Source organism: Chrysemys picta, chromosome 17 (assembly GCF_011386835.1).
Source record: "Chrysemys picta bellii isolate R12L10 chromosome 17, ASM1138683v2, whole genome shotgun sequence".
Taxonomy (NCBI): Eukaryota; Metazoa; Chordata; order Testudines; family Emydidae; genus Chrysemys; species Chrysemys picta.
In genome coordinates, this window is record NC_088807.1 from 17,049,017 (window position 1) to 17,073,564 (window position 24,548).

Consider the following 24,548-nt stretch of genomic DNA (forward strand, 5'->3'; position numbering starts at 1 on the left):
TCCATCCATCCAGCCATCCGTCCAGCCATCCGTCCAGCCAGCCTGCCGAGACCCTGCCTCACGAACCACCTTGGGGCTGAAATCTCTGGGAGTTATCAATCAATCAATCAATCAATCAATCAATAAACCCCTTCGGTTTATAATCTATGGCTTCTGTATGACCTGTCAATCAGTCCATCAATGGACCAATCCATCCCCCAGTCATTCCCCCCTGCTCTGGCCCTGTGATCTCACCAACCCATTCCAGGCTCTGAGGGGAGCCTGACTTCGGCCCTTGAACATCTGATTTCTGTTCCTCCTGAATCTGCCCCCTCCGATGCAGGGTGGTGTAGCCCAGTGGCTAGAGCCCCGGCTGTTCATCCCAAAGTTCCCCCAGGTCTTTACAAAGGAGGCTGGGCTGGCGATGCCCATTTGACAGATGGGGAAACTGAGGCAGGGAGTGGGGCCCTGCCCGGGGGCACATAGCAGAGCTGGGGCCAGGGTGGGTGTTCAGGTGACCCTGGAGGATCATCTAGCCCCATGGAGGGCGGACAACGGGTGCCTCATGCGGGCAGAAATGAGGAGAGGGAGTGAGCACCCTGGCAAGGGGTGAGCAGTGGGGTTGCCCCTCCCTGAGCCACCTTTAGCTGCCATCCAGGGGGCAGCGTGGATTAGCACCTAAAGCCTGGTGCTCAGGACTCCTGGGTTCTATTCCCCCTTGTGCCAGGCCCTTCTGCTATCTCTGCCTCAGTTTCCCTCTCTGCACTATGGGGTGAATGGCCATGACTTGCCCCTGCTCTGGGGCACTACAGATGGGGAGAGCCTGGGGTGTGTGTGCTGCTGTTCCAGATGTGGGTGACACCCTGGGGCGGGGAGAGGTTGTCCCAGCCCTTCCAGCAGGGCTGGTTCAGGGTAGGGGGGATGGACAGGAGCTGTGGAAGGCCCTGCTCACTGGAGGTATCAGGTGAGGACGGGCCCTATCTCCCCCCTACTGCCTTGGAATAGGGGGTCAGGAGGTGCAAGCAGAATGGGGGATGGGGGAAGGTCAGGGGGTCAGGAGGCAGGAGATGGGGGGCTGGGGGATGAGGTGGGGGCATTGGGGGCAGCAGGGATGCCAGGAGAATGAGGGACACAGGGGGCAATGGGGAAACGGGAGGTGGAGAAAGGGGGCTGGGATGGGGGGGCTGGGACCCCTCCCGGGTGACAGAATCAAAGCAGAGGCCTGATCTAGGGGGAAAAGCCAGGTTGCTTTCGCCCCGTATCCCCCCTTTTCCCCCATGTTCCCTGTGCCGCTCCCTGCCCAGCTCCCCCAGGAGCCTCCACACGCAGACTGTCTGGCTCTGGCCTCCCCTGCGCCGTGTGGACGCTCCGCAGCAGCCCTAGGCTAAGGGAGGGCTGGAGCCCGGGGTGGGGGTGGGGGGGGTGACCTTTGTCCCTCCTCCCTCCCCCTCAAGCACTTTCGCTTTCACTGCCGCAGCTGGTGAGTGGGGCCGGGCGGGGGTAATGCTCGGGGATGGGGGGGAGCTCCCCTCAACCTGCATCCTCAGGCGCCCTCCCCTCCTCTCCACCACCCCCCCCCCCCCGCTCTCCTGTCCCCCCTCCAGGGCTTAATTTGGGGCAGGGCTGAGCCCGGCCTCTCTGGGCTTGTCACTTCCTAATCCCGGCCCCTCTGGGCTTGGCCCGTCAGTTATGAAAGGAAAAATATTGCTTGCGCTCCGGCAGCTCTCCACCACTAATGAAGTGCTGCCCCTGTCCCCTCCCTTCCTCCCCTCCCCTCCCCTCCCCTGACCCTCTTCTCTTCCCATCTGTCCCCCTGTTCCTCTCCGGTCTCCTTCCCTCTCTGACCTTCCCCCCCACATCTTCCTCTCCTGCCCCATCTCCCTCCCCCTTCCCCCATCTCTTCTTCTTCTCCTGTCCCTTTCACCATCTGACCCCCCCTCTTCTTCCCCTTCCCCTGAGACCCTCTTCCTCTCCACCCTCCGCTCCTGACCCCCATATGATATCCCCCCTTCTTCTCTGACTCCTGCCCCCCCACCCCTCCCCTGCTGCTTCCCCCACCCCACAGCCACCCCTGGTCTCTGGGGGGCAGCAGGCGGGCAGGGGACCGAGAGCCGCAGCAGCTGGGCCTGGGAGCTTTCAGCTGCCTTCTGACTTCCCCATGGGGGTGACACCAATTCTCAGCAACTGAGCGGCTGGAGCCCGGGTGCCAACCCAAGGGGACACCGGGGACCTGGTGGTTCAAGCTGGGTTCAAGCGGTTCAAGCTCCCTGTGCCCAAAGCAGGGGGTGGGGATGAAACTGAGGCAAGGGACCGGCTCGGGGCAGCTACAGGGACCCACGGTGAGGAGCTCAGATTTGGGGTCCGGTCCCAGTTCTGCCATGGGGTGCGCATGGTGGGGGGTGGGGGGATGTGGGATTGTGTCTGCGTCAGGTGCTTAATAATGCCCCATAGCCCCTGGGTCTTCCTGTCAGCAGCTCTTGAAGTGCTCTGCAAAAGAAATTGGGATCATTAACCCCATGGCACAGATGGGGACACTTTCCTGCTGAGCTCTGGGACGCCAGCCCGGGGCAGAGATGGCAGAGAGCGCGTGCTGCAAGCTTGTCGAGTATTTGAACGATCTAGAAGCGCAGGAGTTCAAGATGCTCAAGTTTCACCTGGAGAACTATCCCCTGGAAGACGGCTACAAGCACATCCCCCGCTCCAAGACGGAGGCAACCGATGCCATGGACATAGCTCGAGCCATGGTCCAAACTTACCAGGAGTCCAGGGCTCTGCAGATGGCGGTGAAGATATTGGACGGCATTAGCCGGAAGGATCTGTCGCTAAGGATCCAAAACGACATGCCAGAGGGTGAGTAGATGGAGGAGATCCCCCTCATTTCCTCCTACGGTCTGACTCATTCCTTGCTGGAGCTTTTTTGATAAATGGGAGGGGGTCACCCCCTGGTGTGCCTCAGTTTCCCCCAGTCCAACAAGGGTGGCCTAGGGGCTAGCGCACAGAGCTGGCACTCAGTGGACCGGGGTTTCATGCCCAGCTCTGCTGCTGGGTGATCCCAGACAAATCGCAGCTCCTCCCACTCTCCCTGCCTCAGTTTCCCCATCTAAAAAATGTCTGGAAGGGACGCTGGCCTCCCCTCTAAAGTGCTTTGCCTCTACGGATGGAAAGCACTAAGGCATGGAGAGGCTGCAGCTACATCTCTGCTACTGAGCCTCGTGTAGACGCCGTGGCCGCTCTGTCTCACTGCAGGGGCTGCCCCTCTCCCGCTGGGGTATAAACACTTCCTACATCAGTGGAAGGGGTTTTCCCGTCCTCTCTCTGAGAGGCGGTAGCAAGGTTGACAGAGGAATCCGTTGACCTAGCCATAGCGACGCTGGGGATGAGGGCAACCCATCTCCGGCGCTCGGAGCATGACATTTTTCACCTCCCGAAAAACACTGCGGGGTCGATCTCATTTTGCAGCTAGACCAGATGCTCTCTGCTGTCAGCACTGGGGGCTTTGCTGGCCTGGCTCTGTCGATCCCGGGGGGCAGTTGTTCCCCCCCAGCAGTTACATCGGGAGGCGTTTGGCGGGTAGGCCAGGTGCAAGCAGCTTGTCCCAGGTCGTCCAGGGTGTCTGTGGCAAAGCAGCAGATCAAACCCAGGGCTTCCAAATGCCAGGCCAGTGTGCTAAGCCCCTGCCCTTTTTTCACAGAAAGGATGTGGATACATTGCAGAGGAGTCAGAGAAGAACTACGAGAATGATTAAAGGATTAGAAAACCTGCCTGACAGTGACAGACTCCAGGAACTCCATCGAGTTAGTTAAAGCAAGAGAAGGTTCAGGGGGGACTTGATCCCAGTCTATGGGTATGTCTACACTATGAAATTAGGTCAAATTTATAGAAGTCGTTTTTTTAGAAATCGAAATGAATTCTGCCAGAGACCTCCCTAGGCCAATCTAATTCACGGGGGAGGCACTCAGGTCTGTGGGGATGGGCAACAGGATCAGAACTTGGGAGAGACAGAGAGAAAAGTGCAAAGCCAAATTCCTCCTGATACTTCAGCTGGACAAACAAGGCCCTGCAGCATGTCTGAGGAAACCATGTCTGCTCCTGGAGCCTAATATGGAGGCCCATCAGCAGACAAGGTAAGTGCTGCGCTGCCAGGGCTGGGGCTATCGGCACCTTCAGTGTGGCTGGGCTCAGGGCCGGCTTTAGCAAGAGCGGGGCCCGATTCCTGGGGGCGGGGCTTGCTGCAAGCCCCGCCCCCAGGACCCGAGCCACGCCGCGCCGCCGGGGGGGGGGCCGGGGGGCCCCAAGCCGAGCCGCGCCGCCGGGGGGGGAGGGCGGGGGGGCCCCGAGCCGAGCCGCGCCGCCGGGGGGGGGCGGGGGGGGCCCCGAGCCGAGCGGCTGGGGGGGGGCCGGGGGGGCCCCGAGCCGAGCCGCCGGGGGGGGGCTCCGACCCGAGCTGAGCCGCGCCGCCGGGGGGGGCCCCGACCCGAGCCGCGCCGCCGGGGGGCCGGGGGGGGCCCCGAGCCCAGCCGAGCCGCGCCGCCGGAGGGGCCCCGAGCCCAGCCGCGCCGTGCCGCCGGGGGGGCCCCGAACCCAGCCGCGCCGCGCCGCCGGGGGGGCCCCGAGCCCAGCCGCGCCGCGCCGCCGGAGGGGCCCCGAGCCCAGCCGCGCCGCTGGGGTGGCCGGGGGGACCCCGAGCCCAGCCGCGCCGCTGGGGTGGCCGGGGGGGCCCCGAGCCCAGCCGCGCCGCGCCGCCGGGGGGGCCCCGAGCCCAGCCGCGCCGACGGGGGGGCCGGGGGGGCCCGAGCCACGCCGCAGGGGGGCCGGGGGGGCCCCGAGCCGCGCCGCAGGGGCCGGGGGGGCCCCGAGCCGAGCTGCAGGGGGGCCGGGGGTCCCCGAGCCGAGCCGCGCCGCAGGGGGGCCAGGGGGGCCCCGAGCCGAGCCGCGCTGCCGGGGGGGCCCCGAGCCGCGCCGCGGGGGGAGAATGGGGGTGCCCGAGCCGTGGGGACCGGGCCGGAGCCGGGCCACGGGGGCCGTGCTGGGGCCTGCGGGAACGGGCCGCGCCTCCCCGGAGCCCTTCTCCCGCCCCCACCCCAGCTTACCTTGTGCTGCCGGCCGGCCCGCCCCTGCTGCTTAGTCTCAGACTAAGCAGTCTAAGCAGGGGAGGGGGCGGGGCGTGCAGGGCAGGGGAGGAGGGGGAAGTGGGCGGGGTGAACAGCTCTAGCGCGGGGCCCTCTTGGCGCGGGGCCCAATTCAGCCGAATCGGCTGAATCGGCCTAAAGCCGGCCCTGGCTGGGCTGTCCTCAGGGACGTGTCAGAGCTCCAGCGGGCAGAGAGCACGTTACAAACCTGACGCCGCGGATCCCCATGGCCAAGCGATGAATGGAAGGGGCTGAGCCAACCTTCAAAGCACCATGCCAGCGTGTCCCAGGAATGGTTTCCTAGGAGAGGAAATTCTCCCCTCCCCGTCTCTGCGCAGCATCCCCCTGCCCCATGGCAGGAATCTCTTACACTCTCCATCTTGTCTCCGTGTAGAGATACAATGGCCCTCAGCTCTTCCTCTGCGGCTTTAAATCGCTCCAGGGTGGGTGTTGTCAGACCCTTCACGGCTCTCATCAGCAGGGCTTGGAGCTGGGCTGAGGAAAGCTGCTCCCCGGGGGTCTGCGATGAACAAGGACAAAGCCTTTTGGGACTGAGTATTTCCATTGGGCAGCTGCCCTGGAATAGTCTGTCCCCGTGGGAGGCCGGCAGGGCCTAGTGAGCATGGAGACTCCGGCTGAGCCCTTTCCTTAAAAAGCCTCAACAGGTGCCGAGGTTTGAATCCTCACCTGTTAGATCCAGTTTGACTTTTCTGTATTCTCCTGCAGCTTCACCTCCTCTGACTCCACCTGGGTCTCAGCTGCTTTCTTCTTCAGTGACAAGTGCGTCCACCTTCTTGGTGAGGAAACTGTTCTCTCCTCAGATTGGCTACAGACACAGAGTCTTTTCATGCCTGATAGGATGGTCCATGAGCATTTGCTTCTCTGGGGCTTCTCTGGCAAGGCCTGTTCTTGCTGGCTGAGGACAGAGCACGCCTCGATTGCTGCAGGTTGGATGAACACTTTGTGCACGTAGATCTCTCTCTGCAAGCTAGAGGCGAGTCTTTGGAAAAAGGAACGAAGCCTGGAGTAGAAAGAAGGAGGAAATGGGTTTTTCTGTCATTCTCTAAAGGAAGGGAATTAGTTTGCCCAGGATTTACAGATCCAAGAGACTGGTCTTTTGAAGCCATCTGCTCCTCTAATAGCCAGCACTGGTTCATACAACCAAGAACATAAGCAACACAAGACCGCCCAGCCTGGGTCAAACCAAAGGTCCATCTAGCCCAGTATCCTGTCTTCTGACAGTAGCCAGTGCCCCAGAGGGAATGAATGATTTAGTTGGGAATTGGTCCTGCTTTGAGCAGGGGGTTGGACTAGATGACCTCCTGAGGTCCCTTCCAATCCTGATATTCTATGATTCTATGAATGAACAGGGAATCGTCAAGTGATCCATTCCTGTTGCTCATTTCCGGCTCCTCGCAAACAGAGGTTAGGGACACCATCCCTACCCATCCAGGCTAATAGCCATTAATAGACCTCTCCTGCATAAATGTATCGAGGTCATTTTTGAAATCTGTTATAGTCTTGGCCTTCACAACGTCCTCCGGCAAAGAGTTCCACTGGTTAATTGTGCGTTGTTTGAACAAATACTTCCTTTTGTTTGTGTGAAACCTGCTGCTTATTAACAAAGACGTCAAAGGGGGCACTAGGATGTGAACCAAGGACCACTCGATCTGCAGTCAAACACTCTACCCCTGAACTCTACCCCCAGCTGAAGGTGAAGACACATGGGACCATGGTGAAACAGGAATTCTTCTGGGGACGTTCTAAGGCCTGAGTTATGCAGGGGGTCAGACTAGATGATCAGGGCTGGCCTTAGAGCCTTTGAAACTATGAATTGATGAAGCTAAAGATGGCTGTATCTGCTAGTGTGAAGGTTGCTGCTCCTCTCCAAGAGAAGATGCTTTGTCTGAGGTTTCCTTGGGGAGAGGCACCAGGATCCCTGTTCCCTCTTTCTCATAACCTTCCTTGGACAGAGCACATCACAGGTCTCCCCTTTTGTTCTCTAACAGGAAACCTCCATCCACCAGATCTGTAATTCCTCCCATCCTAGCACAGTCGCTGTCTACATTTCCTAGCCTGACTCTCACCCCATGGATCTCACACCTCCTCTGCCATTGGGCAGACATTGAAACAACAAAGGTCAGTTTCTATTTTCTTTGGTCATTGCCTGAGTCTAGTTGCAAAAATGCTTCATTATTAACCCCACTCCTTTGTGCACAGAATGTTGGGACTCTGGGAACAGATGGGGCCAGGCTGAAAACCAATAAACGTCTGTTCCCAGAGAACCCAGGAAAAGGAACAAAAGATTGTCATCGAGAAGGTTTGAGGGCCTGGAAGGATGGATTAGCAGCTGCAAATATGTTGACTTATTCTCAACTATTTCAATATCTGGATTTTAGTAGCGTGGGGAAAATAACCAGTAAACTTTAAATGTAGAATTTCCCATACTATTTATAACATCCAGTCAGAAGTTGGGCCACCAACACAATAACAAAGGAATCACACCGAGACCCATGACCAATGTAGGCTACAGTTTATTTAAACCCCGTTCCTGGAAAGGAATTGCAGGGGGGAATTTACACATCTATTGTATATAGCCCAGTGGGGGCATAGTAGAATTTGTAGAGAGTTTTGAAGTCTATCTCCATGAGATTATTTCTGAGAGAACTACCAAGATGACAGCCAGGGGATGGGAGTGGAGCCGTATCACTTTCAATAGCTTAAGATTTCTTTCTTCTGCATTATTTGATCTTATTTATGTGTGTTTCAGTCATGTAAATTCTGAGATAGATATTGTCTCAATACACATACATTAGCCAATCATTACATAAGACAAAAGGTTTAGATTCACAACTTGAAGGCAAGGAGAGTATTGAGGCAACTCCAAGGGAAATACTGTTTATGGAGATATCAATCTAAATTCTACACGAGTTTTGTTATCTTCCCTTTAGGTTCTATCCATGGAAATTCACCCATACTCGTCTGCTGAAAGATCAAATCATGGAAATCTGCCTCCAGAGAACGTGGAAGGCTGACGCAGACGGGGAACTGAAAGATGCCCACATTCAAATCAAAACGGGACGTTGAGAAGTGATTGTTGCAACGCTGGCGCCCATCAGTCCCTAGGACAGGGGTGGCCAACCTGAGCCTGAGAAGGAGCCAGAATTTACCAATGAACATTGCCAAAGAGCCACAGGAATATGTCAGCAGCCCCCCATCCACTACCCCCCTCCAGCCCCCAGCACCTCCCGCCCACCGCCAGCCCCGCCAATCACCGCCTCCCACTCCCTCCCCACTCCTCCCACCCGCCACAATCAGCTGTTTTGCAGTGCGCAGGAGGCTCTGGTGAGGAGGGGGGAGGAGCGAGGGCATGGCAGGCTCGGGGGAAGGGGCAGGGGCCTTGGGGGAAGGGGTGGGGTGGTGGCAGGACCTAAGGAAGAGCAGGGGGTTGAGCAGTGAGCATCCCACAGCGTATTGGAAAGTTAGCATCTGTAGCTCCAGCCTCGGAGTCAGCGCCTATGCACGGAGCCGCAAAGTAACCTCTGAAGAACCGCATGTGGCTCCGGAGGCACAGGTTGGCCACCCCTGCCCTAGGAAAAGGAGACACCAACCTGTCATGTGCGATCTAATGAGCAGGAAAAGAATCTGGGAGCCTAGAACAACCACAAGGAAAAATTAGTGGGTGTTTAGCACCCACTGGCAGCCAAGCTGTGCCCTGCCCGCAGTGCATCTCGCCTGCCGGCGGCCCCACTGAGCAACTCCTCCCGCTCCCTCCCAGCACTTCCTGCCCACTGCAAAACAGCTCTTTCATGGAATTCAGCATGCTCTGGGAGGGTAGGGGAGGAGCGGGGACATGGCATACTTGGGGGAGCAGATGGGGAAGAGGCGGGGTGGGGGGTGGGGGAAGGGGTGGGATAGAAGCGGGACGGGGGGGAGCAGGGGCAAGAAGAGAGGGGGCCGGGGATTAGAGGAAGGGGTTGATTTGGGGGTGTGGCCGGGGCAGAGCAGGGGCGGGAAAAGGTGGGGCGGAGCTTTGGAGAAGGGGTGGAGTGGGGGCGGGGCCTGGGGCAGAGCGGGAGTTGAGCAGCCACTGGCCAGAGGGGAAGTGGGTGCCTACTGAGGGGATGGACAAAGGACTGATAGAATCATAGAATATCAGGGTTGGAAGGGACCTCAGGAGGTCATCTAGTCCAACCCCCTGCTCATGGCAGGACCAATCCCCAACTAAATCATCCCAGCCAGGGCTCTGTGAAGCCTGACCTTAAAAATCTCTAAGGATGGAGATTCCACCACCTCCCTAGGGAACCCAGTCCAGTGCTTCACCACCCTCCTATTAGGAAATTGTGTTTCCTAATATCCAACCTAGACCTCCCCCACTGCAACTTGAGACCATTGCTCCTTGTTCTGTCATCTGCCACCACTGAGAACAGCCGAGCTCCATCCTCTTTGGAACCCCCCTTTCAGGTAGTTGAAAGCAGCTATCAAATCCCCCCTCACTCTTCTCTTCTGTAGACTAAATAAGCCCAGTTCCCTCAGCCAATCCTCATACGTCATATGCCCCAGCCCCCTAATCATTTTCCTTCCCTTCCGCTGGACTCTCTCCAATTTGTCCACATCCTTTCTGTAGTGAGGGGCCCTAAACTGGACACAATACTCCAGGTGTGGCCTCACCAGTGCCGAATAGAGGGGAATGATCACCTCCCTCGATCTGCTGGCATTGCACCTACTAATGCAGCCCAATATGCCGTTAGCCTTCTTGGCAACAAGGGCACACTGCTTACTCAAATCCAGCTGCTTGTGCATTGTAATCCTCAGGTCCCTTTCTGCAGAACTGCTGCTTAGCCAGTCAGTCCCCAGCCTGTAGCGGGGCATGGGATTCTTCCGTCCAAAATGCAGGACTCTGCACTTGTTCTTGTTGAACCTCATCAGATTTTTTTTGTCCCAATCCCAATTTGTGTAGGTCACTCTGGACCCTATCCCTACCCTCCAGGGTATCTACCACTCTCCCCAGCTTAGTGTCATCTGCGAACTTGCTGAGGGTGCAATCCATCCCATCATCCAGATCATTAATGAAGATGTTGAATAAAACCAGCCCCAGGACTGACCCATGGGAAAGCGGGGGAGGGAGTGGAGGAGAGGAGGCCCACGGTGAGCGGAAGGGACCCCACAGAGCGGGGGTGTAGTGCAGGAGAGGGGGAACTCAGCCAGGCAGCGATGGGGGCTGGGAGATGGGGCTAAGCAGATACAGGAAGAGATGGAGCACAGGAGGGGCCACCGGGGCCCAGGCATCCGGGGCCTGATCTGCAGTTGTGCCAGGGGAGGCTTAGCCTCCCCGCCTATTATACCCACGGCCTGTGCTTCCTCTGAGGGATCTCCAGTGTCAATGTTCCCCGGAGCTTGCCTTCCCTGACAGGCCTGAGCAACCAGAGCTTGTAACTAGACCACTCACAGCCTCCCCGTGGGGAGCGTATGGACACAAACAGGCTGGAGACAAGTGATGGCAGAAATCACTGGGGACTCGGGGAGCTGAGGAGGGGGCCACACCCCACAGCAGCTGAATTTCTTTTTCGGGGCTGAGTAGTGCAGGTTGGATACGCAGATCCGCTGTGAGGCTGTCTGCTGCGATCGATCCCCCGGGGGTCAATTTAGTGGGGGTCTAGTGAAGACCCACTAAATCGACAGTGGAGCGCTCTCCGGGCGACTCGGGGACTACACCGGGAACGCCAGGAGTAAGGTAAGTCTCCCGTCGGCCCAGCACAGAGTAGACACAGCAGTAAGTCGACCTAAGCTACCTCGAATCCAGCTGTGTTATTCACGTAGCTGGAGCAGCGTCACTTAGGACGACTTCCTGCAGTAGGATAGACACTGCCTGAGGCCTGAGTTTCCACTGCAGTCTGGATGCTCAAACACCGGATTGGCAACACAAGTCACCAAGCCCAGGCCACACAGAGACAGGCTCAGTGTGCAGTGTGGACACCCCCTCACACAAGCCCAGGATTGTCAAATGAGGAAATCCTTTCGTTTGACTTGCTGGCAGAGGAGCCCAGTGATATTGGAGCTCCCCAAGCGTCAGTGACAAACGCAGCGCTCCAGCCACTGAGCTCTAGGGCTCCCTGCTGAAAGAAACGCTTCAGGAGGGACAGGTCAAAGAGAGGTGCTGGTCTTTGGCCAAGGGCAGGGAGTCCCACCCTCAAATATAGACCATTTCCCTCGTTGTCTGTCTGTGCTGGGGCAGGAGCCATAACACGGCCTCCTGCATTTGCTATTGCAGAGAGTGGTTTCTGACGGTCTCCTCAAACACAGGGTGCGAAACAGGCCTCAGATCTGACTGGGTGTAAACAAGAACTACGCAGCTAGACTGAGCCAGCTGAGAATTCAGATGTGCCCCTTGCCTAGAGCGATGGACTGACCTGTGAGGGGACTGGAACCTGAGCTCCCAATGTTTAACTGGCACTCGTTCAGCATCTTTCCTCCGAGTGCCGTCACTGTAGGTTAAATACTCCAGCACCGGACTCCCTGCCAGCTCTGGGCCCCACAAGCTTTCCTTGGGACTGGATTCTGTACAGCAGGGGTGCAGGGAACCAGCAGGTGCATGTGACTCCTTGGTAAGGTTTTGCGTGCAAGGTGTGTGTGTGAATCTTTGTGTGTCAGAAGCAATGAGTGTGGCACTCTCACTGAACCGAGAGAGGGCCACGGTGGTTGGAGCGAGACAGCAGAAGAATAAAGGGGCAACGATGAGCATAACGATGATGATTGTGTTGTGTTTCATTCCTTAGATCTGGTGCCACTGCCCATCCCTTTAGCCTTGTAGTTTACCAAGGGTAAAACTAACCATCTGTTCAGATACAAGGGAGTGTTTGTGTTCATTTCCGCTAGCTACACAGGGGTTTGATGTTGCTGCTTTCAATCCTCCAGCTCTGCCGGGATAAGGAACAATTCAGGCCGTCACTGAACTGAAGGAGGGAGATGATTTTCTGACAGGGAGGGACGCCTCCTCTTCAAGGTGTTTGGCAGGCAGCCTCCTTCCCAGCTCTGTCCTGACAACAGCCAGTTGAAAGGGACCCTCCCCAGCCCTCCTCAGCCTGGTGAAAATGAGCCAGTGACTGAGTGTGGGGGAGAGCAAGCGACGGAGGGAGAAGGAGTGAGCGGGCCGGGACCTCGGAGAAGGGGCGGGACATGGGTGGTCAGTTTTGTTGGGTCAGAAAGTTGGCAACCCTAGATCCAGGGGAATCATCCAGTATGATTCTCTTCTCAGTGAATTATCACTTCACATTAAAAAGAACAGGAGTACTTGTGGCACCTTAGAGACTAACAAATTTATTAGAGCATAAGCTTTCGTGGACTACAGCCCACTTCTTCGGATGCATACAAGTACTCCTGTTCTTTTTGCGGATACAGACTAACACGGCTGCTACTCTGAAACCTGTCACTTCACATTGTTTGCTCGGACCAGCCTCCCCGGCCCACTCACTGCTGTGCGGGGCTGTAAGTGTGTCCATTGCTGGACAGCAGGAATTCCGGCCCATTTCCCTTCTGGCTGGAGCAGGATTGGAGTGTGTTTGTGTTAATGACATTGCTCTAGATTGTTGTTCGTTCCCCATCTTGACAATTCAGACAGTCCCTTTCCCATTCAGAACTCCATCATATCGTTCCAATAGCAGGGGTCTGGTTTTCTCTGGGGCACTGACATGTTTCAGGGGGTTGGTGAGTGAACTCAGCCTTGCATTCCGTCCTTGATGAGGCGGGGCAAGGGTGGTCAGTTTTGTTGGGTCAGAAAGTTGGCAACCCTAGATCCAGGGGAAACAAACACCCAGCGACGCTGGCCAGGGGCAGGACATCAGCTTGGAGGGGAGGGGTGGGGGTGGCAGTGACATCACAAAGGCCTGTTGCAGGAACTCGGCCTATTGGGCAAAGTTGGTGGGGAGGGGATGACCTCACAGAGAGACCCTCACATCAGCTGGGCAGGACAGAGGTGCAGGGCCAGGCCAGTCTCTGAGACCCCCCCGGCTTTGCTGCCGCAAGTCTCCTTCGCGAGGTCTCTCCTCGAGGACTGAGAGAGAATTAGGATTCACAGATGTGAGCATGAGGAGGAACCTCTGTGGAGTTTTCTCCTTTCCTACCATTGATTGTGCCAGAAAACAAACTTCCCTTTTACAAGGTAAGAGGCCCAGAGAGGTTTGGAACCTGTTCAGTCTGATCCCCCTGGTGCAGGCAGCATTCTAGGCCCAGAAAACACTGGCTTAAGGGGGCAGAATTTGATTTCCTACCTAGGACATTGACGCTTGGAATCCCTGGGGACATTGGAGTTTATCCTTTTTGGTTTCCCTTTTCCTCTCTCCTCCCTCCTTTCTCCTCTTCTCTTGCTTCTTTTTCCCCTTTCCCCGGCTTCCCTCCCTCTACCAAGGAGGGGTGTGTGTGGAGTGTGGATGGGGTGGGGGGTGCTCTCATTGTGGGAGGTCCTCACAAAGAGGTGGGGCTGGATTTGAGAGTGATCCCCTCTGATGGTGACCTGAGCCGTCCTTTGGGACATCTGGTGAGACCTCTCACCCTCCCGCCCCTCAGAGTCTCAGTGCTGATTGGCCGAGCAGGGGGCTATCAACAGCGAGGAGACTCAGGTTCTTTTGGTCTCTTTTCAAATCAGGCAAATAAGTCACAACCAATCCAATGTATGGGATTAATCTTGCTGCTTCTCTCCATTAATTATCTCTTAGCAGTTCATGATTTCCTCTAATGTTCTAGGTCTTCTAAAATACTTGCTGAATAATTACTATGAACCAGTGTTGGTCTGTAGCTCACTTGAGAGCACTTTATTCTGATCAGTCACTGTATGAAATTCAAGATGTGACAGATAGGTTGAAAGTCAGGAGCAGTGTTTCCTCTAATTTTTTGGGTCCCCATGTGCGGAATGAATTCTGTTGTGTGCACCAATATGGAGGTGAGGTGTGACACATCACCTGTATATTGGTGCACATTACAAAATTCCTTCTGCACCTGGATGATGTGTGGCAGGGGTGAGGCTGAAGGGTTCGGAGTGTGGGAGGGGACTTGGGGGGGGCAAGGGTTGGAGTGCAGGGGGGTGAGGGCTCTGGCTGGGGGTGCGGGCTCTGGGGTGGGGTTGGGAATGAGGTGCTTAGGGCTAGGGCAGAGGGTTGTGGTGCTGGGGTGTGAGGGCTCCAGCTGGTGGTGTGGGCTCTGGGGTGTGGATGGGGATAAGGGGCTCAGGGCTATGGCCGAGGGTTGAGGTGCAGGGGGGTGAGGGCTCCGGATGGGGTTGTGGGCTCTGGGGTGGAGCTGGGAATGAGGGGTTTGTGGAGCAGGTTGCCTGAGGGAGAGAGGACTCCCCCAGCCCTTTCTCCCCACAGCAGCCCAGGGCCAGATGAGAGGGCCCCTGTCTCCTAGCCGCAACACCTCTGGTGGGGCTGGGCTGGGGGAGTGGACAGGATGTAGTTTTCCTAAGTCAAAAGGGGGAAGGGAAGGAGTTATGCTTCAGTTTTTACCTCATAAACTTAAGTCCTGTCTAACCTACAAGATGCTATGGGAATAAGACACCATCTCATGTGGTGACATCACAAGAGCAGAGGGTGTGAGAACTGCAGCAACCGAGAGGGCAAGGGATTTAGGCCTTGGCTACACTTACCAGCTAGTTCGACGGCTGGAAATCGAAGTTCTGGGTTCGACTTATCGCGTCTAGTCTGGACGCGATAAGTCGAACCCGGAAGTGCTTGCCGTCGACTGCGGTACTCCAGCTCGGCGAGAGGAGTACCGCGGAGTCGACGGGGGAGCCTGCCTGCCGAGTGTGGACCAAGGTAAGTTCGAACTAAGGTACTTCGACTTCAGCTACGTTATTCACGTAGCTGAAGTTGCGTACCTTAGTTCGAATTAGGGGGGTAGTGTAGACCAAGCCTTAGAGTCAGATTGCTTCAAATGCTGCATTCGTCGGCTGGCATTTAACAGCAACGCTTAGCTAACAGAATGGAGAAAGGAATTCTCTGCTAAAGATTCAACCTGCCCCTTTGGCCAACTCCACCCCTTCCCTGAACAGAGTGTGCTCAGAACAACACTCCCCCCCCCACACACACACACACACAAGCCCACAGCTGGGCGCCCAGCACAAAGCAAGGGAGTGGGTTGCTTGGCTTGTTTTACTTTTTACTTTGCAGAAGGTTTTTTAAAAAGCATTTTCTGCTCCTGTTCCCCATGGTGAGGAAGCAGATGGTTGTGGGGAAGGGAACTTGAGAGCGGTGGAGCCATGGCAGTAGGGGGAAGTTGCCGGAGGCTGAAGAGGGCAAAGGGGGGCTGAAGGTGACCAGGTGCGGTGCGGGGAAGGGAACAGTTTGGGGAGGCTGAACAGGGCGATGGGGGGCAGTTGGAGGAGGCTGAAGGGGGAGATGGGGGAAGGGGACATTTGTGGGGAGGCTGAAGGGGGCAATGGGTTGAAGGAGGCTGGGGCAGAGTGGTAGTTGTGGGGGCTGCTCATCCCCATGGGAGGGGAGGAGGAAGAGGAGCTGCCCTTGTATCAGAAGCTGTTTCCTATTAGAACTTGCAACTTCACTGATCCTGAGCAGGGTCCTGTGATCAAAGGGGAACTAGATGGGTTCATGGAGGACAGGTCCATCAATGGCTGTTAGCCGGGATGGGCAGGGATGTGTCCCTAGCCTCTGTCTGTCAGAAGCTGGGAATTGGGCAACAGGGGATGGGTCCCTGGATGATTCCTGTCTGTTCATTCCCTCTGGGGCACTTGGCACTGGCCACTGTTGGCAGACAGGACACTGGGCTAGATGGACCTTTGGTCTGACCCAGTCTGACCGTTCTTATCTTCTAATCTACTTCTCACATGCTCAGTAACATCTGCAAGTTGCTGCCCTCATGTGCCATCAGAATCTGCTCCCTGCAATCAAAGGCAGGGAAAATCCCCCTGAAGGGGGGAAATCGGAGGGGAGGGATGGGCAGAGGGACAAAACTGGGACAGGATCAGGGGTTCAGACTGGGGTGGGGCTGCCCTGCCAGGTAGGTGCAGAAGGGAAAACCCCCAGATAGAGGGAGGCAGAGGGATAAAAGTTACCACGGGTGGGGGGAGCCGTCAGCAGCAGTTCCAAACTAGGGTGTGGTGGAGGGTAGAAGGACTTGTGTTCCTCACTGGATGGTCCATCTCAGCACCCCCTCCCCAGGGCGTGGTGTTAAAGGCCCTGGGTGGCCCAGTGCCCAGCTCTGCTCTAGCTGAAATGGTGACTGAGCTGCCAAGGGAGACTTGATCCAGGGAAATAGTTTAAACCTCCCCCCTCCCCCCATCATAAAACAAACTGATGATCATCAGTTCATCACTTCACCACTGAACTGCCCAGTGCCTGGCTTGGAGATGGGGGCAGGAGGAGAGAGACAAGAGTGAGATTTCAGCATCTCCAGGTAGTCCCACGGCTCCAGTAGCCCCAACAAACACTGTGGGGTTTTAATTCATAGCTGTTGTCGGTTTTGGGGAGACCTTGGTGCACCAGCGGGGGAGGGTGTCTGACGGGGTGGATGGTCTGGCTCAGGGTGGGGGGGTGGCACAGCTGGGAGGTGGAGGGGTCTGTGTGGTGTGGGAGGGTAGGGGATGGATCGGTGCTGTGGGAGAGGAAAGGGGGGTTGTTGGCAGGGGGCGATTGGGTTGTACAGATGGGGCCTGGGTCTGGGAGGGGCCTGGGGGAGGGAGAGGCTATAGGGGACTTGGATCGGGGGCTTGGGTCAATGGCATGGCTGTGACTGTTGGGCTGGGAGGTAGTGAGGGGCAGCAGCATGGCTGCCCCCAGGGGGACACAGCACGGCTGTTTGGGGCTGTGGGGGGCTGTGGGGGGTGGGGCTGTCGGGTGGCACAGCTGGGTGGGGTGGCTGAACCCTGGCTTGGGGCGAGGAGGACAGTCGGTGGGGGATTGTGGAGTGGTGGGCCACACTGGGGCCTGGGGGCTTGTGGGGGGAAGCCCCATGGGGCTGTGGGCAGGGTAGCGGGGTGGCACCAGACCACGGTTGTTGGTCGGCCTTGGGGCATCTCTGGTTGTGTGCACCAGCGGGGGACGGGGGGGTCTGTCACCCACTAGGCGTAAGTTGTGGCATCGACTGATCTAGTGACATTTTGTATCTTCATTTTTATTTAAAAACACAGCTCGATCCCCTCGGCCCGGCGCCTTTGAAATCCCTGGGCCCCTGGGCATGGACCCCTTGGCCCCACGTCCCTATTGAGGGCCGGGGTTGACGCCACAAGACATGAATAAGAGCCAGACCCCCTGGCCAGACCCAGGGACTCCAGCTCGCCAGGGCCCAGGAGGCGCCGGGCGTAGCGAGCCGGGGCCCAGCCCAGCAGCAGGAGTGAATTGCGGGCGCTGCCTTGCCAGCCCCCCGGGCCTCGGCTGCTGCCGCTGGGGCCCCCCGAGCCCTGGCTGCGGGCAGGGGAGGGACATTCCCGCTGCCCCGCCCCCCCGAGAGACTCTCCCCAGGCAGAGACCCCGGCCCGGCCCCCCTGACTGGGACCCCGAGCCCCCCCAGCAGTGCCCCACGTGGGGAGAAGGGGAGACCTGCCCCCCGCAGGGAGCTGCTCCCGGTGCAGCCTGTGTGGGGCGGGGGGCCCAGGCGGCTCCCAGCGGGGCGAGTCCCGGCCTCAGGCAGAGGGAAGCGGCTGCAGCGCCCAGGGTTTGCAGGGGGTGGGGGCGGGGGCAGGGGAGGGGCAGCGACATGTGGGGAGCTGGGGGGAGGGGGAAAGGTTGTGGGAGGGGGCAGGAAGGGGGAGGGGGAAGGGTGATGTGGGAGGGGGCGGGAGAGGAGTGACGGGGGATGAGGGAGGGGGCAGGAATTGGGGAACAGGGATGTGGGAGGGGGCAGGAGGGGGAAGGGGAATGTGGTCGAGGGCGGGAGGGGGGTGACCGGGGATGTGGGAGGGGGTAGGAATTGGGGAACAGGGATGTGGAGGGGGTTGAGCAGGGATGTGGGAGGGGGCGGGAGGGGGTGACCGGGGATGTGGGAGGGGGTAGGAATTGGGGAACAGGAATGTGGAAGGGGGTGGGAGGGGTGTGACCAGGGATCTGGGAGGGGGTAGGAATTGGGGAACAGGGATGTGGGAGGGGGGGTGAGCAGGGATGTGGGAGGGGGCGGGAATTGGGGAACAGGGATGTGGGAGAGGGGTGAGCAGGGATGTGGAGGGGGCGGGAGGGGGATGACTGGGGATGTGGGAGGGGGTAGGAATTGGGGAACAGGGATGTAGGAGGGGGATGACCAGGGATCTGGGAGAGGGCAGGAATTGGGGAACAGGGATGCAGGGGGCGGGAGGGGGCTGGGGGATATGGGGCGCTTGGAGGGAGGCTGGGGGAACACACAGGTATCGGGGCAGGGGGAGAATTCTGGGGCTCAGGGGAGCAGAGCTGGACTAGAGGGAAACTCTGAGTGTCCGATAAAGGGAAGAAAAGGGGGGATGTGGGGGAGGGGCTGTGGGGGGGCTGGAGGGAGACTATGGAGCAAGCAGAGACTGGCTGGGGAGGGCAGAGCCAGAGGGCAGGAGGAGGGAGGGGGATGGGCAGAGATACAATGGCAGCTCCCCCAGCCCATGGGGTAGGAGATTGGGAGGGGCTGCCCAGCCCAGCAGCCACTGGGAATCTTTTTCCCTAGACATGGTCAAACCAGGGATATCAAAGGTGAACCAGGAAGTACTGGGTTTACTGGTTTGCTTACCGGTTAACCGGACCTTGCCAGTTAACCCCGCTGACCGGCCAGCCCCCCTGGGCCAGAGGAGTCCCGGCCGCAGTGGGCTGGGGGGTGTGGGGCAGCCCCACGCCGGTGGGCAGGCAGGATCAATATTGCAAACTGTTTGGATTTTTGATTATTTATTTATTTGGTAACTTTAACTTTACATGAGTTTCCCTAGTGTTTTTGTGTTGTCAAATATACATGATTATTTTTTCCTAAACAGTCTGTTTGAGAAACCTAAAAAACCATATTTAAACATTTGCTTTGTCATACAGGACCTCTGCAGTGAAAGGACACATTGGAGGCCCGGAAATTGTCTTTTGACGCTCACTTGTGTTATGGAACTGCCGGTATGAATTTTGCTAGTTGATTTAGCGTGGGCGTGACATTTTTCAGCTGTTCCCAGTAGTTCAATATGTTTTCTTTCTTATGGAGACGTGGCCCATCTGTGAATGAATCAGGAATTGGCCCAATCCTTTTTTGAGCTTTCCATCATCCAGATATCGCTTCCTTTTTAGAGATTTCACAAGCGTTCAGAAGACATTCCAATTCATCTTTCAGTTTCAGACGTGTCTGACATTGATTCTCTGACATCATTATTTCTGACTCAAGCATTTCCATCTTCATCCACTTTTTGGTGTCATGAAATTTTGCCTTGACTTTGTCCTCTGCTGACAGTGGGGGTTGATGTCTAGGATCAAGATATATGTGTGAGAGAAATGGCTCCTGCTCGGTACCCTTCCTCTTTTTCTCCACGGCCACTGCCTACCAGCAAGAGTCCTTTTCCTCGACCTCCCTCTGTGCCGTGGGGCCACTAAATGGCACCTAGACAGCCAGCTGCATCCCAATCCCCCATGCTGAAGCCTCCCTGCCAAAGTCCTGCACCTGGTGCCACAACTCGCTGGGAACTTGACTTCTTGTGCCAGAGAGTCTCTACCCCGCAGTAGATGACCCAAGAAACAGTGTCCATCCCCCTTTTCTAAAGAAGGCTTTGGCGAGGCTTTTCCCCTGTGGCCTAAGGGTGAAGGCAGCTGACTTTAGATCAGGCAATTGAGGGTTCAAGTCCCTTCGTGGTTGTGCTTGCTTAGTTTTCCCTTTGTGCCGAAATTCCTGCTTTCTTCAGGCCTGGAACCTCTTCTTGGCCGCTCAGGCCCATGCTCTGGTTTCAGCTAGAGCCCCAGGATGGAATTGGGGGCCAGGGCCGGCTCTAGGTTTTTTGCTGCCCCAAGCAAAAAAAGTTTTGGCTGCCCCCCTGTCCCAGCCCTGGGCTCCTCGCTGCACCCCCCTACCGCCCCAACCCTGGACTCTCCCCCACCACCCACACCCCCCTGCTGCCCCAGCCCTGGGCTCTCCCCCCCCACAATCCGCACCTCTCTGCTGCCCCAGTGCTGGGCTCTCCCCCCACACACCTCCCTGCTGCCCCAGCTCTGCGCTCCCCCGTATCCCCCCGCCATTGTCCCACACACACACCTTCTGCCGCCCCAGCCCGGGGCTCTCCCCCCCTGACCCGCACCCCCCTGCCACCCCAGCCCTGGGCTCTCACCCTCCCACCCACACACCCTGCTGCCCCAGCTCTGGGTTCCCCCCTACTCCCCCCACCATTGCCCCACACACACACCTCCTGCCGCCCCAGCCCTGGGCTCCCCCCCCCACCTGCACCCTCCTTCCGCCACAGCCCTGGGTGACTGGTAACTCGCTCCCAGGGCGGGTCATTCCGCAGGAATTTTGGATGTGCACAGAACACAGACAGGATTGGTTCCCATATGATTAAAGAACTGCAGTAAAGTGGAACAATTTTTAGCTTGTGTGATTGGAGGATATCTGGATGCATATTATAAGACTGTCCTACATAAATGAGGAAAAGTTGAAGTGCCTTTATTATTCTTTTGTTCCAATCTTTCTTTCTATGGGGAATTTGCCAATGCAATATCAATGTCTTCCTTTTAAACAAACAAACAAACAAACAAACAAAACAGGCAATAGCTGTTGAAAATAGCAATTCCAGTCCTAATAACCACTGGGAAGCATTTCTTGCTCAATTTTATCCTACTTTTTCTACAGCAAGTTACAGTGGATCAGTATATTTGATTTGGGAGAAATGAAGTAACAGCTGCCCAAACTGAGCTTGAGCACTTCTGAATTTTGAGGTGTTCAAATCTGGAAGGCAGGTGCTCGGGGGGGGGGGGGGGGGAAGGGGACTGTGGCTCGACGGGGGAGCATGGCAGCATATATGCTGGTCTGAGTGGCACGGTAAGGGGGCTGGGGGGTTGGAGAACGGGTAGCGGGTTCCGGGGGGAGCAGTCAAGGGACAGGGAGCAGGGGGAGTTGGATGGGGTGGTGGTTCGGGAGGGGGGCAGTCAGGGGCAGGGAGAAGGGGGGGGTTAGATGGGTCAGGGGGTCGGGGGGGCAGTCAGCAGTTGGATAGGCACGGGAGTCCCAAGAGTTTGTCAGGGGACAGGTAGGGGGTGGGGTCCTAGGGGAGAAGTTGGGGGGGAGTCTCAGGAGGGGGCAGTTGGGGACAAGGACCAGTGGGGCTTAGATAGGGGGTGGGGTCCTGTGGGGCAGTTGGAGCAGGGGGGGTTGGATAGGTTGGGGTTTCTGTGGGGGCAGTCGGAGTGGATGGTGGCAGGTTGGGGCTACCCTCCCTCTCCATGGAGTGTCCTATTTTTGGAATGTTAAAATATGGAATCCCTATTCACAGTGCAGCTCTCCATTCACTGCAGCATGAGGTCTCAGGTACCTCCCTCCCTCCCCCTCTTTCCTGTTGGTAGTGGCCAAGGGAATGCTGGGAAATGTAGTTCTTTCCCTGCTCCAGGGCTGGCTCTATAGGCAGGGAGCTAACCAAGGAACTACAGCTCCCAGGGACCCCTGTTGGTTCTCAGCTCCCATGCTGGATCCCTGCCGCCCCTGCAAATGGGCTGCCCCAAGCATGTGCTTGCTTTGCTGGTGCCTAGAGCCGCCCCTGCATAAGACATACGCACAACGACACCGTGCTAAGGTCGTACAAGCAACCTTCATTCTGGTGTTTCCTAACGTTTAAAGGCCTGGTCTGCACACAGTTCTTGGTACTTCTAGAACTATTTTGGGTAGGGATGCATTTATTTACATCTCCCTTAATAGTTGTCCCAGCACAACTTCTACTGTGCACAAGGTTATATCCTCATACAAGTGTCTTACACCAATATAGCCTATTCCCCTCACTGTACTGGTAGAAAGCACCGTTATACTGATATGAGTGTCCCTATACTAGGGGGGTTGTACTGCTTGAACTATACTAGTAGAGCTCAAGCACTACAACTTGAAGAAGGTGACCAGCCCTCTGTGGAGAAAGAAGTGGTTCGGGACTATTTAGAAAAACTGGACGTGCACAAGTCCATGGGGCCGGATGCGCTGCATCCGAGGGTGCTAAAGGAGTTGGCGGGTGAGATTGCACAGCCATTAGCCGTTATTTTTGAAAACTCATGGCGATCGAGGGAGGTCCCGGATGACTGGAAAAAGGCTAATGTAGTGCCCATCTTTAAAAAAGGGAAGAAGGAGGATCCGGGGAACTACAGGCCAGTCAGCCTCACCTCAGTCCCTGGAAAAATTATGGAGCAGGTCCTCAAGGAATCAATTATGAAACATTTAGAGGAAAGGAAAGTGATCAGGAACAGTCAGCATGGATTCACGAAGGGGAAGTCGTGCCTGACTAACCTAATTGCCTTCTATGATGAGATAACTGGCTCTGTGGATGAGGGGAAAGCAGTGGATGTGTTATTTCTTGACTTTAGCAAAGCTTTTGATACTGTCTCCCACAGTATTCTTGCCACCAAGTTAAAGAAGTATGGGCTGGATGAATGGACTGTAAGGTGGATAGAAAGCTGGCTAGATCGTCGGGCTCAACGGGTAGTGATCAATGGCTCCATGTCTAGCTGGCAGCCGGTTTCAAGTGGAGTGCCCCAAGGGTCGGTCCTGGGTCCGGTTTTGTTTAATATCTTTATTAATGATCTGGAGGATGGTGTGGACTGCACTCTCAGCAAGTTTGCAGATGACACTAAACTAGGAGGCGTGGTAGATACACTAGAGGGTAGGGATCGGATACAGAGGGACCTAGACAAATTAGAGGATTGGGCAGAAAAAAACCTGATGAGGTTCAACAAGGACAAGTGCAGAGTCCTGCACTTAGGACGGAAGAATCCCATGCACTGCTACAGACTAGGGACCGAATGGCTAGGTAGCAGTTCTGCTGAAAAGGACCTAGGGGTCACAGTGGACGAGAAGCTGGATATGAGTCAACAGTGTGCTCTTGTTGCCAAGAAGGCTAACGGCATTTTGGGCTGTATAAGTAGGGGCATTGCCAGCAGATCGAGGAACGTGATCGTTCCCCTTTATTCGACATTGGTGAGGCCTCATCTGGAATACTGTGTCCAGTTTTGGGCCCCACACCACAAGAAGGATGTGGAAAAATTGGAAAGAGTCCAGCGGAGGGCAACAAAAATGATTAGGGGTCTGGAGCATATGACTTATGAGGAGAGGCTGAGAGAACTGGGATTGTTTAGTCTCCAGAAGAGAAGAATGAGGGGGGATTTGATAGCAGCCTTCAACTACCTGAAGGGGGGTTCCAAAGAGGATGGAGCTCGGCTGTTCTCAGTGGTGGCAGATGACAGAACAAGGAGCAATGGTCTCAAGTTGCGGTGGGGGAAGTCCAGGTTGGATATCAGGAAAAACTATTTCACTAGGAGGGTGGTGAAACACTGGAATGCGTTACCTAGGGAGGTGGTGGAGTCTCCTTCCTTGGAGGTTTTTAAGGCCCGGCTTGACAAAGCCCTGGCTGGGATGATTTAGCTGGGAATTGGTCCTGCTTTGAGCAGGGGGTTGGACTAGATGACCTCTTGAGGTCCCTTCCAACTCTGATATTCTATGATTCTATGATTCTATGAACTTTCTAGTGTAAATAAGCCCCTGCTCACTATCACTCATGCACCTTTATATTGAATTAGAACAAAAAAGTCAGTCTCTTGTTACAGAGGAACAGAGATTGCCTCCCCACAGGACAAATGACACTCAGATACTTGGCCCTCAGATACTGTGGTGATGGGCACCAACTGAGAAACCTCGATAAATAGCTCCATGTAGACGAACGAATGTCAGTGCAGAGGTGTCATGGGGTTGCTGGTCCTTTAAGTGGAGTCTGGGCCCAGGCTACGTAGGGGAAGCTGATTTAAAAGCAAAGAGCCCATGTAGGGCAGATGATTGTCTGTCAGGCACCTGGCCCTCATCAAAGGCCATCAGGACTCAGTGGCAAGGAGGGGCTCTTGGGACAGGTCCGTTCTGTTGCTGCAGGAGGAGACCTACAGCCTGTTTAACTCTCTAAGGTGTCAGGTAAACTGATGGAGTAGAAAGGGTCCAGCTTTAGCCCCCAGCTCAGCCAATCAGCATTGAGACTCTGCGGGGCAGGAGGCTGAGGGGTCTCACCACATGGCCCAAAGGATGGCCCAGCTCACCAGTGGGGATCACTGTCAGAGCACTCTTCCTGTCCCATGGCTTTGTGAGGGCCTCCCACAATGAGGGCTGGAGAGCAGCCCCCTCCTCGCCTGTGGAGGGAGAGAAGAAGGGAAAAGGGAAAACAAAAGAGACACAAACCTCAATGTCCCCAGTGACTCTAAGGGACAAAGGCCTAAGTGGGGGGAAAATTCTCCCACCTTAACCTAGTGTTTTCCATGCCTAGAATTTGGCCGGCACCAGATGGCTCAG

The 24,548-nt window shown here is 56.5% G+C and overlaps 1 protein-coding gene across 4 annotated transcripts; it reads left to right on the plus strand.

The window, feature by feature from the left end:
- Positions 1-2,156: 2,156 nt before the first annotated feature.
- On the plus strand, positions 2,157-12,416 carry LOC135976390 (NACHT, LRR and PYD domains-containing protein 3-like). Of its 4 annotated transcripts, XR_010593532.1 has the most exons (3): positions 2,157-2,829; positions 3,671-3,823; positions 7,118-7,233. XR_010593532.1 is itself a non-coding variant. In XM_065571736.1 (2 exons), exons 1-2 carry the CDS (start codon positions 2,553-2,555, stop codon positions 11,391-11,393), a joined length of 291 nt encoding a protein of 96 aa, XP_065427808.1. In that variant the 5' UTR covers positions 2,157-2,552; the 3' UTR covers positions 11,394-12,416. The 4 variants fall into 4 exon arrangements, 3 of the variants coding, with proteins under 3 accessions (XP_065427808.1, XP_065427807.1, XP_065427806.1); XM_065571736.1 differs by lacking the exons at positions 3,671-3,823; positions 7,118-7,233 and adding an exon at positions 11,380-12,416; XM_065571735.1 differs by lacking the exon at positions 3,671-3,823 and having other exon boundaries at positions 7,118-7,222.
- Positions 12,417-24,548: the final 12,132 nt, after the last annotated feature.